This window comes from Trichosurus vulpecula, chromosome 7, assembly GCF_011100635.1.
Source record: "Trichosurus vulpecula isolate mTriVul1 chromosome 7, mTriVul1.pri, whole genome shotgun sequence".
Classification (NCBI taxonomy): domain Eukaryota; kingdom Metazoa; phylum Chordata; class Mammalia; order Diprotodontia; family Phalangeridae; genus Trichosurus; species Trichosurus vulpecula.
Window position 1 is genome coordinate 118,121,265 of NC_050579.1, and position 14,438 is coordinate 118,135,702.

The 14,438-nt window shown below is 36.8% G+C and overlaps 1 protein-coding gene across 1 annotated transcript; it reads right to left on the reverse strand.

The window, feature by feature from the left end:
• Positions 1–11,880: 11,880 nt before the first annotated feature.
• On the reverse strand, positions 11,881–13,072 carry LOC118856991 (WD repeat-containing protein 5-like). The gene is given in 1 exon segment (XM_036767574.1): positions 11,881–13,072. A coding segment is annotated over 1 exon segment (1,005 nt). The 5' UTR covers positions 12,887–13,072; the 3' UTR covers position 11,881.
• Between the last annotated feature and the right edge of the window lie 1,366 nt (positions 13,073–14,438).

Here is a 14,438-nt window from a genome sequence, read left to right on the forward strand (position 1 = left end):
GCCAAGTAATTCTGTAACCTTCCCCCACCATACGGTCTTCCTGTAAACAATCACTCATGAATCCTAACTCTCCTCTTGGCACTCTCTTCTACAGCTCTGCAGAATCCAAGTTCCTGCTCCTTTTCCTTGGGCTGAATTCCAATTCCTATAACTCTCTACAGATTCTGCTCTTTGATTTTCACAACTCTCTCTTGTTCTGCACTCTCCGCTCTGCAGTCTCTCTCCATGCTGGCTTTCCCTCAATATCTGCTGCCTCAATGACTTCATGATGTCTGCTTCTAAATTCTGCTGCTTTCAGTTCCACTGCTCTGCCATTCTCAGTTCTCCTGCTCTCTTTTTATACAGTCCTAGCTGGCATCTGATTGACTAGAACTCAGTGCACGTACCATTGGCTCTGGTCTTAGCAACTCCCCTTAGGGCCCTGAGGGCTTCATGTCTGCATTGGCTTAACTAGCAAAAGGTGGGCATGGGGCCTCACACCTAGTTAGTGAAAGTATGTGGGCCTGCCTCTAATCAGGGCTTCCTTTGTTGGCCCCACCTGAGTCCTATCCAATGGGTGGGAAAGATCTTTCACTTACTTGATTGGCCTTACAGATGGTTGTTTTCAAATTATTGCAGGACTATGTTTTGGGAGAGAAATTAGAATTGATCTGCTTGGCCCCAGAGAACAGCATTAGGAACAGTAGATGGATGAGGTAGAGAGGTAGATTTAGGGGGAAAAAACTGATTATTAGAGCTCTCCAAAAGTAGAATGAGAAATCTCCAAATTTAGTAAGGTCTTCAAATAAAAGTTACCAGTGTTTAGTGATGCTACGGGAAAATTATGTGTCAGTTATATTTTGTAAAAGATGACTTTGAGGTGGAGCCAAGATTGTGGAGTAAAGGCAGGGACTTGCCTGAGCTCTCCTCAAAATCTATCCAAAAACCTTTAAAAGATGTCTCTAAACAAATTCTAGAACAGCAGAACCCCCCCAAAGATAGAGTGAAACAAATTTCAAGGCCAAAACAACTGGGAATGCCAGCATAAAGGGTCTGTTGAACCAGGGTGAGAGAAGTGCACAATCCAGCACAGGTCATGCTGGCATAGCCCCAGCCCCAGCAAACCAGGAGTGGGCCTTGGTAGTGACTGAATCAGCAATGGCAGTGACTGCTTCTGGAGTTCTCAGCCCACAGATGGTAAGGAGGTCAAATAACTAGTCAGAAGGAGATTACAGGGGTCTTTTTTGCTAGCACTGAGGCAGGACTCTGAAAATGAGTTGCAGTCGTGGGTGGTAGATCCATAGCAAGGAGGAGGACTAGCACAGCAGAACTTGCAGCCACGGTGGAGTAGGGATCCTCATCACAGACCCAGGGCAGAAAAAAGTGTTTGTGGTCACTCAGAGACCAGAGCACAGGCCAAGAAAGTAGTAAATACATCTCCTTAGCTAATACCACCTTGGAAGAACTGAAAACTTACAGGTCCCTAGAAGCATCTGTGAAAACAGCTGCACAAAACCTCTGAAGCTTGGGACAATGTGCCCTCCACCCTGGAAGCAGAGCCCTACTTTAACAAACAGTTAGAAGTCAAGTAATAGGATAGGAAAATGAGCAAACAATTTAAAAAACTGATTAAGGAAAGTTACTGTGGTGACAAGAAAGCTCAAAAGATGGGGCAGCTAGGTGGCACAGTGAGTAGAGCACTGGCCTTGGAGTCAGGAGGACCTGAGTTCAAATCTGGCCTCAGACACTTGACATACTTACTGGGTGTGTGACCTTGGGCAAGTCACTTAACCCCAATTGCCCTGCCTTCCCCCTCAAAGAAAAAAGAAAGCTCAAAAAAAAAAAAAACTCAGAAGAAGACAACAAAGTCAAAGCTCCTATATCCAAAGGCTTCAAGAACAATTTGGATTGGTCTCAGGTCAAGGAAGAGCACAAAAAGAATTTTGAAAATCAAGTAAGAGAGGTAGAGGAAAAATTGGGAAGGGAAATAAAGGGGTGCAAGAAAATTATGAAAAACAAGTCAACAGCTTGGTAAAGGACACACACACACACACACACACACACACACACACACACACACACACAAATACTGAAGAAAATAACACCTTAAAAAACAGACTAAGCCAAATAACAAAAGAAGTCCAAAAAGCCAATGAGGAGAAGAATATTTTAAAAAGCAGAACTGGCCAAATGGAAAAAAAAAGGCACAAAAACTCATGAAGAAAATAATTATTTAAAAATTAGAATGGAGCAAATGGCAGCTAATGACTTTGTGAGAAATCAAGAAACAATAAAATAAAACCAAAAGAATAACATAATTAGAAGACAATGTAAAATAGCTAATTGGAAAAACAACCGACCTGGAAAATAGTTTCAGGAGACATAATTTAAAAATAACTTGACTGACTGAAAGCCATGATCAAAAAGAGAATTTAGACTTTATCTTTCAAGAAATTATCAAGAAAAAATGCCCTGATATTCTAGAACTAGAGGATAAAATAGAAAAGGAAAGAATTCACCAATTGCCACCTGAAAGAGACCCCAAAATGTAAACTGCCAGGAATATTATAGCCAAATTCCAGAGCTCCCAGGTCAAGGAGAAAATATTGCAAGCAGCCAGAAAGAAATATTTCAAATGTCATGCAGGCACAGCCAGGATAACACTTAGCAGCTTCTACGTTAAAGGATCAGAGGGCTTGGAATATGACATTCTGGAGGTCAAAGGTGCCAAGAATCACCTATCCAGCAAAGCTGAGTATAATTCTTCTGGGCAAAAATGTACATTCAATGGGATAAAATGTTTTCAAGCATTTTTTGATGAAAAGACCAGAGCTAAATAGAAAATTTGACTTTCAAATATAAGACATAAGAGAAGCATAAAAAGATAAACAGAAAATGGAAATCATAAATAAATTTTTCTAAGAGACATTTCTACATGGGAAGATGCTATTTGTAACTCATAAGACCTTTCTAATTATTAAGGTAGTTAGGAGTATATATATAGAGAGTGCATAGGTATGAGTTGAATATGAAGGGATGATATCGAAAAAATAAAATTAAAGAGTGACAGAGGAATGTACTGGGAGAAAGAGAAAGGGAGAAGTAGGATGGGATTAAATTATCTCACATAAAAGAGGCAAGAAAAAGTTTTTACAGTGGAGGGAAAGAGGGGGAAGGTGAGAGGGAGTGAGGGAACCTTACTCTCATTAGAATTCACTCAAAGAGGGAATAATATACACACTTAATTGGGTATAGAAATCTATCTTGCCCTATAAGAAAGTAAGAGGGGAAGGGGATAAGAGAAGGGAGGGGGGTTGATAGAAGGGAGTGCATATTGGGGGAGGGGGTAGTCAGAAGCAAAACACTTTTGAGAAGTAATAGGGTGAAAGGAGAGAGAGAATAGAATAAACAGGAGGGGGGAATATGATAGAGGGATATACAGTTAACAAGTTTCTCTGATAAAGGCCTCATTTCTCAAGCATATAGAGAACTGAGTCAAATTTATAAAAATAACATCCATTCCCCAATTGATAAATGATCAAAAGACAAGATCAGTTTTCAGATGAAGTAATCGAAGCTATCTATAGCCATATTAAAAAAATATTGATGGGAGAAATTCAAATTAAAACAATTCTGAGGTACTACTTCTTACCTATTTAATTAGGTAATAGGACAGAAAAGGTAAATGACAAATGTTGGGGGGCGTGGGAAAAATGAGAAACTAATTCACCATTGGTGGAGTTGTGGACTGATTCAGCCATTCTGTAGAGCAATTTGGAAGTATACCCAAAGGGCTGTAAAACCATGCATACCCTTTGACCTAGCAATACCACTACTAGATGTGTCCCAAAAGACATTAAAAAAAGAAAAAGAGTGATATTTACAGAAATATTTATAGCAGCTCATTTCTGGGGACAAAGAATTAATAATTGAGGGGATGCCGATCAATTGGTAAATGACTGAACAAATTGTGGTATATGATTATGATGAAATGCTATTGTGCTATAAGAAATGATGAGCAGGATACTCTTAGAAAAACCTAGAAAGACTTGCAGAGTGAAATGTACTGTGCTGATGCAAAGTGTGTGTACTGTGTACAAGGCAGTAATAATATTGTAAGATGATCAGCTAGGAATGACTTAGCTATTTCTGAGCAATAAAATGATCCAAGACAACTCTGAAGGATATATGATGAAAAATGTTATCCATCCTCAGAGAAGGAACAGATGGTGTCTGGATGTGGATTGAAGCATATTTTTTTCCTACTTTCTTTGTTTTCCTTGAGTTTTTTGTCTTTTTTCTTAAACACCATGACTATTATGGATATGTTTTGCTTGACTACACATGTATAATCTATATCAAATTCCTTGCCCTTTCAATGAGGGAGTGAGGAGGAGGAAGGAAGAGCATTTGGAACTCAAAGTTTTAAAAACTATTGCTAAAAATGTTTTTACATGTAACTGGAGGAAAATAAAATACTAAATATTTTTAAAAGCTGACTTCTAAGGTCAGCTCTGAAATTCTGTAATTCTTTTATATGATGTATATATTGTGATTAACACATTAAATTATGTAGTAGTATTGGAGAGAACTTTTACAAACATGTAAGGAAAATACTCCATGGAAGCACTAGTACCATTTGTTACTGTTATCAGTTGAATTAGTTAGGTCTATAGCATTGTAAACCATTATATTACCCTCTATATCTTTTAAGATATTTAACTAAATGAATCCAGGATTTACTCATAGTAAGTACATTTCATATTTGTATAAATTAATAAAATTTACTCTATTTTCACTTAGTATTCTGGTTGAATGATATGAACAAAGGAACCATAAGCTCTGTAACATGTGATTTAATGGAATATAAGTTTTCTAAGGCAGTCTATGATCTATACATTGACGTTCTTTTTCTAAGAGGTCAATACTGCTAGACCTAACAAAAATTTTTCTGGATAAAATTTTCTAAGAGACATGACACTAAACACACATGTGCAATTGCTCTCTTCCTCTCTCTCTCTCTCTCTCTCTCTCTCTCTCTCTCTCCATCTCTCTCTCTCTCTCTCTCTCTGTCACACACACACACACACACACACACACACACACACAAAACATTGCTATGTTGGCTTTCTGGATATTTGCAACAAGTCATTCTGGATATTTGATGCTCAATGTGACATTTTTAAAATTTAAGTTCTAAATGCCTTACACTTAAATATAACAACAACAGCAGTGCCACCCTCTTTTAGAGTATTTTAGAGGTCACCAGAGCCACCCATCAATGTAGAATGTCAATGGGCTATAAATTTTCCCCTCTGCCTATTTTATCTAATTACATTTCACTTGACATAAGTTGACTAAGGAGCATAATAAAAGTTACAAATAAATATAGGATAAGTAGGAAAATAGAGGTGAAATGTTGTATATTAATTGAACATCACCTGTGGAGTTTTTATAGAACAGAAAGTCATTCTCTGTGATACCTTGCTTTCCTCAACCTCCTCGTATACTGGTAAGTATATGCTGCTAACAAAGGGCTATTCCATTCTTTCTTCTTCAGCAAATTATTATCTCTAGCAACCCCCATATTCTCACCTATCTTAATTTTTATCATGTCTTCCTGGTTACTACACATACTATACAGTCTACATACATGTCCATGTATCACCAATTCTCAAAAGAAAATTTTTCACTTGATTCATTCATTCCTAGTAGCTATTGTCTCTTATGGTTTTTCCTTTTTGTGGCTAAACTCCTCAAGAAAGCCAACTTTAATAGGCATCTCCACTTCCTTTCTTTTTAACTTTATATGTTTGTCTTCTTATTTTATCACTTAATCAAAGTTACAACAGAAATCACTGTTCTCCCTAAAATGACTAACGTATAAATTACCAAATTTAATGGCCTTGTTTCAATTGTCATCCTTCTTGACCTCTCTGAAGACTGACTCTGTTAATCACTCTCTTTTCCTTGACTCTCTCCTCAGTAGGTTTTTGTAACATTTTACTCTTTCAGTTCTCCTCCCACATAATTGACTTCTCCCACATAATCGTCTTCTCTGATTCTTCATCCAGGTCACACGCGCTAACTATGGTGTCCCACATGACGCCTGGATCCTCTTCTCATCCTTCTCCCTCTATACTAATTTCTTTGGTTATTTCAGCTCCATGGATTCAATGATCATGTGATTATTGCTGCTATGCTGATGGTTTTGAGGTACTTATCCATCTCTAACATCTTTTTAACCTCCAGACTCTCATCTTCGGTTGCCTATTAGATATCTTAAATTGGATGTTTTATAGACAACTTAAACTCAACATATCCAAATATTGAATTTACTCGCTTTCTGATGAAGTCTCCCCTGTTTCCCAATTATATTTCTCTCAATGCCCCTACTATCCACTAAGTAATGCTGAATCTCAATGTTGGTACCATAATTTTTTCCTCACTCTCACCCCTACCTCAATCCCATATTCATTCTATTACCAAAGCTTGTTGATTTTATTTTCACTTCTTTCATCTCATGTGGTCCCTACCTGATATACTAGGTGAACTACTGCAATAGCTTATTGGATGATCTCCCCGCCTCAAGTGTCTCTCGACTCCAATCCATCTTCCACTGTCAAAGTGACAATCCAAAATGAAGGTCACCATGTCCATCAATAAACACCAGTCAATAAACACCAGCAGCTCCCTATCACCTCCAGCATCAAATACAAAATCTTGTTTGCTAATCAAATCCCCTCACAATCTCCCTTCCCCCATTCCCAGTCTTTTTATAACTTTCTTCCCTACCACATAATCTGTGATCTAGTGACATTGGCTTTCTTTCTCTTCCTTGAACAAGATGAAACTGTCTCCCACCTCTGGGAATTTTCACTTACTCTTTCCCATATCTAGAGTACTGTCTTTCCTCATCTCTGTACCTTGGATTCCCTACCTTCCTTCAAGCTCTAACTAAAATCCCATCTTCTATGAAAAGTCTTCCCTATTAACCCTTTAATGGTCATGTCTTCTATTATCTCTAATTTATCCTTAATATATCTAATTTTTTTTACATATTTTTTTCATATTTCACCCCAGTAGACTAAATTCCCTGAAAGCAGAATCATATTTTGCCTTTCATTGTATACCCAGCACTTACTACAGTTTCTGGAACATAGTAGATAACTAAAACATACTGAATGATTAATCAGGTAAAATTGTATTTGTTTCATAATCATATTGTAGTACTGGAGTCTTTTTTCTACTATTCACTAACCTAATAGTTCTTCAGTTTCTACAATGCTAATACCTTAATCCTATTTTTTCCATCTACTACAGTATTTAACAACTTGTCACATTCAGATGAGCAACTCTTATCTCAGAATTCTGGCTCAGACTTAAATTCAATAATTTCTATTAGAACTTTGAGCAAACCTATGCCCAAATTAAGAAAATTGACCAAGACTAAAAAACAACAAATGATTTTCTTAGACATGGAATTATGCCCCATAGAGATGAATTACTTTTCCTAAAAGATAATTCTATTACATTAAACAAAAAAATGCTTATGTGAGGAAATCTAGGAACCAGAGTCATGAAGTATGGTTGAAAATATTTGAGTAAAGATCAATTGAAGAAGAAACAGAATGTTTTTTGTTATTATGTTTTATACTAGCCAATTGGACAGAAAGAGGAAACAGACCTTGAGTCTGGCATAGACATGATACAGTAGTGATGAAGAAATTTAATTATTTACACATCTGTTGGTCCTTTATATCTGCAAAGAACAGAGTAGCTATTACTTTCTTGACGTGTCTTAGTAACAATTTCATTATTCAAATGTGGGAAAACAATGAAAAGCTAGTCTATTCTGGAGCTTTTTCTCATTAAAATGAGGGACTGGTAGCTAGAACTAATTTCATGGGAACTGTAAAATACCCCTGTGAAATTGATATTAGTTGTTCTAAAATTCAGAGTGATTTGAGGGTAGCAAGAAAACCTAAGGATAGTAAAAAAAGTTTGATTATTTTGATGGAAAGAGGAAGCTCAAAAATGGTGTAAGATCATGTCTGGGTATAGGTGGGATCATAATAACTGGCAACAGAAAAGGCAGGTTTATTTAATTTATATTTTGCTTCTTATCTCCCCGGCAATGTGAAAGAACTTTGCTTTGAAAATGTTCTAACAAAAATTGCTAGTAGGAAGATAATATTCAGGGTAAAGTAATGAAGTAATAGTTTAGGCACATAGTTGCCATTGATAATTCCAGTAACTTGTCCCAGATGAACTATGATGGAAGATGAAGTTTCTGAGATATGTTTTTCATGTATTTGAAAGTCATGGATAATGGGAGAGTGATCACATGACTAGAGAAGAATAAACATCCCAAGTTTCTGAAAAGGCAAAAGAAGGTATCAGGGAACTTGATTTCAAATCCTAGAAAAAATATTAGAATGTCTCCTTGGAGAGATAACTGATAGATGTATGGGGGGAAAATGAAACAAACAAACAAAAACATTGATTCCATAGTGTTAGCATGCCTTTATTTAGAATATGTCATGAAAAACTAATCTTATATTCTTTATCAACATGGCAACTAAACTATCATAAGAATGGAATATTAGAGATATAGTTTGTTTAGACTTTAGCAAAGAATTTCATTAAATATTTTCTTCTATTCTCATTCTTCTTAGAAACATGGATTGAAAGATAATAAAGTTAGACTTAGTCATCCTAGTTGAATGGGAATCTTTAGAGTTTCAATGTGAGCTAGAGAGGAGGTATTCAATGGAGTGCCACAGGGTTCTGTCCTTGTCAAGTGCTGGTTAATATTTTTATCAATTATTTGGCTAAGAATAGGAGTTGTATACTTTCCAGATGACACAAAGCTAGAAAGGCCAGCCGACACCCTGGATGACAAAGTTAAGATCCAAAAAAGGGGTTTTTTGCAGGGTAAAGCTGAATTAGGTAAGATGACATAAATATATGCAAATGAACAGTATTACAGTTAAATGTAAAAAAAAAAATCAACTTCTTAAGTAAACAATGGAAACATTGTAAAAATAATCACAAAAAAACAAACAATTCAATGTTTTTGGTAGATTTTAAACCCAAGGAGTCTTCTGTATAATCTGTCAGCCAAGAACAAAAACAAAAACAAAACAAAAAGAAAGCCAATAAAGTGGGCTACATTAAGACAGGTATAGTTCCCAAGAAGAAGTGAGTGACAGGCCCTATGTATTTTGCCTTGATCACACTAAGCTTGGAGTATTGTTTCACTTCCAGGAATCAAACCATAAAAGTAAAGTATTTACAGAGAAAGGCCAAAGTACATGTCATGTTAAAGGAACTGAGGCTATACAGTCTTGAAAAGAAAAGACTCAGAGGAGATAAGAAAATACTTTCAAGTATTTAAAGGACTTTCACATAAAAAAGGGATTAGTCTTGTTTCATTTGAACTAAATAGTAAGACCCAAAGTTTAAAATGCAAAAGAATAAGTAGGATTGAAGTCAGAAGAAAAAACAACCCTAAAAATTAGGATTGTCCAACAGTGTCTTATGAGGTAATGGCTGTCTCCTCTTTAGAGGTCTTTGAGCAATGGATGTGTGACTGCTTGAAGAAGGGATCTTCTTGGATGTAGGCTGCACTATATGGCTACTGAAAATCTCCAATTGGAAAGTTCTGTAATTATATTATAAGAGCAGTTTACATATATACGATAATAATAATAACAGTAATTATAGTTATGAAAAAAATTCTAAAAAAAAACCAGTGTCTAAAGAGAAGCAGACATCTTGGTTTCTGACTTCTCCAAAGAGAAGCAAATATCCTACTTTCTGATTTGTTATATTTGCAGATATCATCTCCCTGGACCCCCTCTTCCCTGACTTCTGATCTGCTGTGTTTCTCCCTTAAACCCATGCTAAGCCATGAATACCTCAAATAGTCACAAATACCCCAAATATGTATAAATAATTTGCCCTTTTCCCACTCCCCTTTGAGCAACTGAGAACTTTGTCTCACTGCTCCAGTTTGCAAATTTCTCAGGAAACAAATTCTGTTATAATCTTTGTATACTATGATCAGACTCTGGCTCATTCCAGGTTCCATTTTTAGTCCTGGGGTTTCTTCCATTTTAGCAGTTCACAGGGGTACTTATTTTTTCAGTTCACTTTCCACTTAATCCTAAAGTCAGGAAAAAAAAATTCTCTGTCCTTAATACCTATATGACCTCAGATTAGCCATTAGCTCCCCACCCCAAACTGAGGGATTGACATAAATAATCTCTAAGAATCTTTCCAACTCTGTATCTTTGATCCTATTAGATTTGTCTTAAATTATGTATACTTCAATAAGCAATTTTAAATAGCTTTCAGATGCAAATAAGCATTTAAAAATCGGATTTCCACTTGCAGTCATAATGGCTACAGATAGGATAGGCTTGGTGGTATTGGTGGTGAAACTCATTGCTTTCCCATCAGTCTTCTCACCAGGTGGAGGGGAAATAGGAAATGGAGTAATTTGAAGAATACTAAGGACAGTTGCTCCAGCCTAACTCCCAGGTCTCCACAGAGTAGGATGAAGATAGGTATTGAGACTACATTCCTAATCTCCACAATCTCTAATCTGCTTGTGATGAGACTCATCTCATCACATTTCTCCCCACTTTTTTGCATACTCACACCACAAAGCCTCCAACCTGCTTGCTGTCCCTGGTATTCCCTGTGATCTCCTATCCCCACATCCCCATCCTATTTCACATATGCTGATCTGGAGAGAAACCACAGAAAACTAGTATTGTTTACAATCCTGTTTCAGTATTGTGGCTTTTTGCATCTTGGCCATGGGACTTTTCTGCTGAAAGATTCTATTCCAAAGTCAAAACCTCCAGAAATTTGGGGAATTTACAACAACACTTGCACATACTATTCATGATCCACCAAGTCTTCATGGCAATATACTTGGAAATGAAGTTTTACTTGCCATCACTTGAATAGGTTGGATTACAAAGCTTCCTTTCTAGATGTTGCTTATTTCTTCCTCTGATATAATAACTTTTTCTATCTTTTTTTTTTACACAAAATCCCACCTTTTTATTACAGCACAAGGTATTGTCATTTGTGTAAACAAGAGTGTGACAAACGGGAAAATATTGAGGCTGAAGTATACAGTCATGCCATTAACAGTTCCATACTATGAACTTTAAAGATACAAAATTGTCTTTACATTGGAAAAACTTTACAATGTTCTGAGTTTTGTTTTGTTTTTCCCCAGAAAGACTTCAAAATGTGCTGTGAACTTCTACAAGCAAGAATTAATGGTTTGGGGGGAAAAAGTAGACAACTTGTGATACAGTATCTATTAAACATACACAGCAAGAGGCAAAACTATACAGAAGATTAAAAGATATCTCACTATAAGGTCAGTGAAACTGGGGGATAGAAAGCCAAAAACTTACATGGTTGTATTTGGTCACAGAGTTAGAAGTGGGTAAGTGATATCTTTTTAAAAATTACAGAACATTTAGTTAAGGAAAAATTCATGATGAAATGAAATTTATCCTTCTGTAATAAAAAATTAAAAATTCAGGTTTTTGCTGACTCGATTTATACACAATATAGATTGAAACTCTTCCTTTGACAGCATCAGGAGAGTTGGCAAGAAGCATCACCAAAGTCTTTTGGGAACTTCTAGTAATACAAGCAAATTTTTTCCCCTTAAAGCAAAAAAAATAAGAAAAAGATCCATTTGTCAAATAAGGCAGATGCTGCCTCTTCTCACCAGGCCACCCATTCCAGGGAAGAAAAGAGGAGATTTCCCTTTAGGCCAAGAAACCATTCTCAAATATCTTAGTTTCTTGCCTCACAGGATCTATTTCTTCTTGATACAGTCTCTCTAACATGATATCAAAAGGGCTTAACAGTCACTCTTCCAGAGTTTAATTGTTTTGTCATTTTCTAATGCAGCTGATGCAATGATGTTTTCTGTAGGGTAACAAGCTGTTGAAATCACAACATCTGTATGGCCTTGTAATTTCTGTATGATTTCTTTTGTCTGAAGGTTCCAAATGTAAATGAGGTTATCTTCTGACCCAGACACAATCCACTTTCGACCAGTGACTGAAAAATTAACAAAAATGCAGTATTTCTCATTCTTGTGACCAGTGTATGTCTTCAGGCACTTCCCTTTGCTGTAGTCCCATAGCTTAAGAGTGTTGTCCAGAGTTGCAGCAAGAGTGTATTTACCATTTGGAGAGAATTTCACAAAAGACACAGAAGGATTATCATCATCAATAAGTGTTTTTAAACATTGACCTGATGCTGTATCCCAGATTCGGCAGAGACCATTGTAACTACTTGACACTGTCAAGGATCCATCAGGATTAAAATGAACAGCTGAAACTGGGTCAGAATGAGCAGGTAAAGTCTTGAGGCACTTTCCTGTTTTCACATCCCATATCCTTACACTTTCGTCAAAAGATCCTGAAACGATAAGGTTGGACTGGGGATTGAAGTTTCAGCAAAAAACATAATTACTGTGACCCTTCAGTGTTTTTAGACATTTCCCAGAGCTAACATCCCATATCTTAAGAGTTTTACCATCGGAAGCAGACACAAGAAGACTGGAATCTGATGACCAGGCAACATCTGAGATTCCCAGTTTGTGCCCAGATATTGTTTTCTCAAATTTTCCATCATATGCTCCCCAAATTTTAATGAGCTTATCTGCAGAAGAACTTGCTAACCATTCTCCATTTGGACTAAATTTTACTGAAGATACAGCTTTAGTGTGTCCCGCTAGTGTGAACTTTAATGCATAGTTTGGCTTTACAGGTGCAGGCATGCTCTGATTGGTTGATGAGGAAGGTGTAGATTGTGTTTTTGTGGCTTCTGCCTCTGGTTTCTTTTCTTCAGTTGCCATGGTTCTGAAACTAGCAAGTCAAACTGAGGGTGCTTAGGGATGAAGGGATGATCAACCAGAATGCTTCAACAGTGAAAAGAAAACCTGTGTTCAGTAATTGGTACCTCCCCTCCGCTCAGGGCAAAGCCTCATCAGCCGCCACCGCTCATGAGGAGCGCAGCGCTGCTGGGCCCGGGCGAGGACTGACGACTAGGGGCCCGCCGGGACAAAGTGGAGGTGGCAGTGGCCAATAACTATTTTTCTTATAGCTGGAAAGGGTCCTGCTTAGGATAAAGTAGGCATAATGGATTCTGCATTCCAGATATAGAATATGAAAGGCTCAGAAATGATGACTATACTTTCATATTTGAATATGCTTTAAAAAGAATCACAAATATAACTCTCTAATAAAATAAGGAGAATTAGAAAAATGGTATGAAACATAAATTAATAGGTGAAAAAGAAATAGCTTCAATTTCCAAATGGTAAGGAAAAAATAAAAATACCATTGTTTCTAACTTTGGCTTTTGCTAATTTCTACTTAATCTAATTTTGGTTTAAATTTTTCTTTGCCTCCAATTGTAAGGGGATGACAAACTTTTTCACGTTAATAGTGATAAGAAAAGCAGAGTAACTAGCACAACAAGGCCTCCAATGGGAATAAATCCACCTATTACACTCCTCTTCAGTATAGCATATTTTATTCTCATGCCAAAGCAGGTTGTGAAGTTAATAAGGTATAGAGGTATCATGGTGAGCTTACTTATGTTTCTAGACTAGTCCCCAACATGTCTAGATCAATCAATCAATCAAACAACACAAATTATAAAGAGCCTACCATGTGCCAGGCACTGTTGCCTAGTCAGTGAGGACACAAATAAAAAGAATAAAATACTACTCATAAAAGATTACAATCTAATAGTAGAGAAAAGAAGTACATATAATATAGCCAGCATAAATAAAAGTGAATAAATACAAATATATACAAAGTAGTTAAATATAAGGTAGTTCGGGAGGGCAGGTACTAATGATTAAGAAGTTCGGGAAAAGCTTCATGAAGAAAATGGAACTTGAGCTCCATCCTAATGGAAGCAAGCCAAAGGGGAAAGTGGGAATGTATTACAGATGTATTGTATCAGCAGGTACAAAAGGCATGAAGGAGGGAGATGGAGTATAAAGCTTGAAGAACAGAGAAAGGTCCAGTTTGATTTGATTGCAGAGGGGGAAGCACAATCCAACAAAGCTGGAAAGATATGCTAAGGACAGGAGGAATTTATGTTATTTTACACATGCATAGTATATGTCTGAATTGAGTAGGCAAATGAAGAAATGTCCAAAGGAGTCAACAACACAGGGATCTATGTTTCACAGATACTTTCCTTTATGCACGTGTCTTTCTGTGCTCCTGCCCCTAATATCCCTTGACAAAGTTAGGCCCAAAACAGGGGATTTCATACATTCTTAGAGGGCTGAGTCTTCTCTGTCCGTGTCCAAGCTAGTGAGCTATTTGGGGTATTGGGGTATGTGGATCCCAGTGTGGCTTTAGCTGATTATGAACCAAATGCCCATAGGC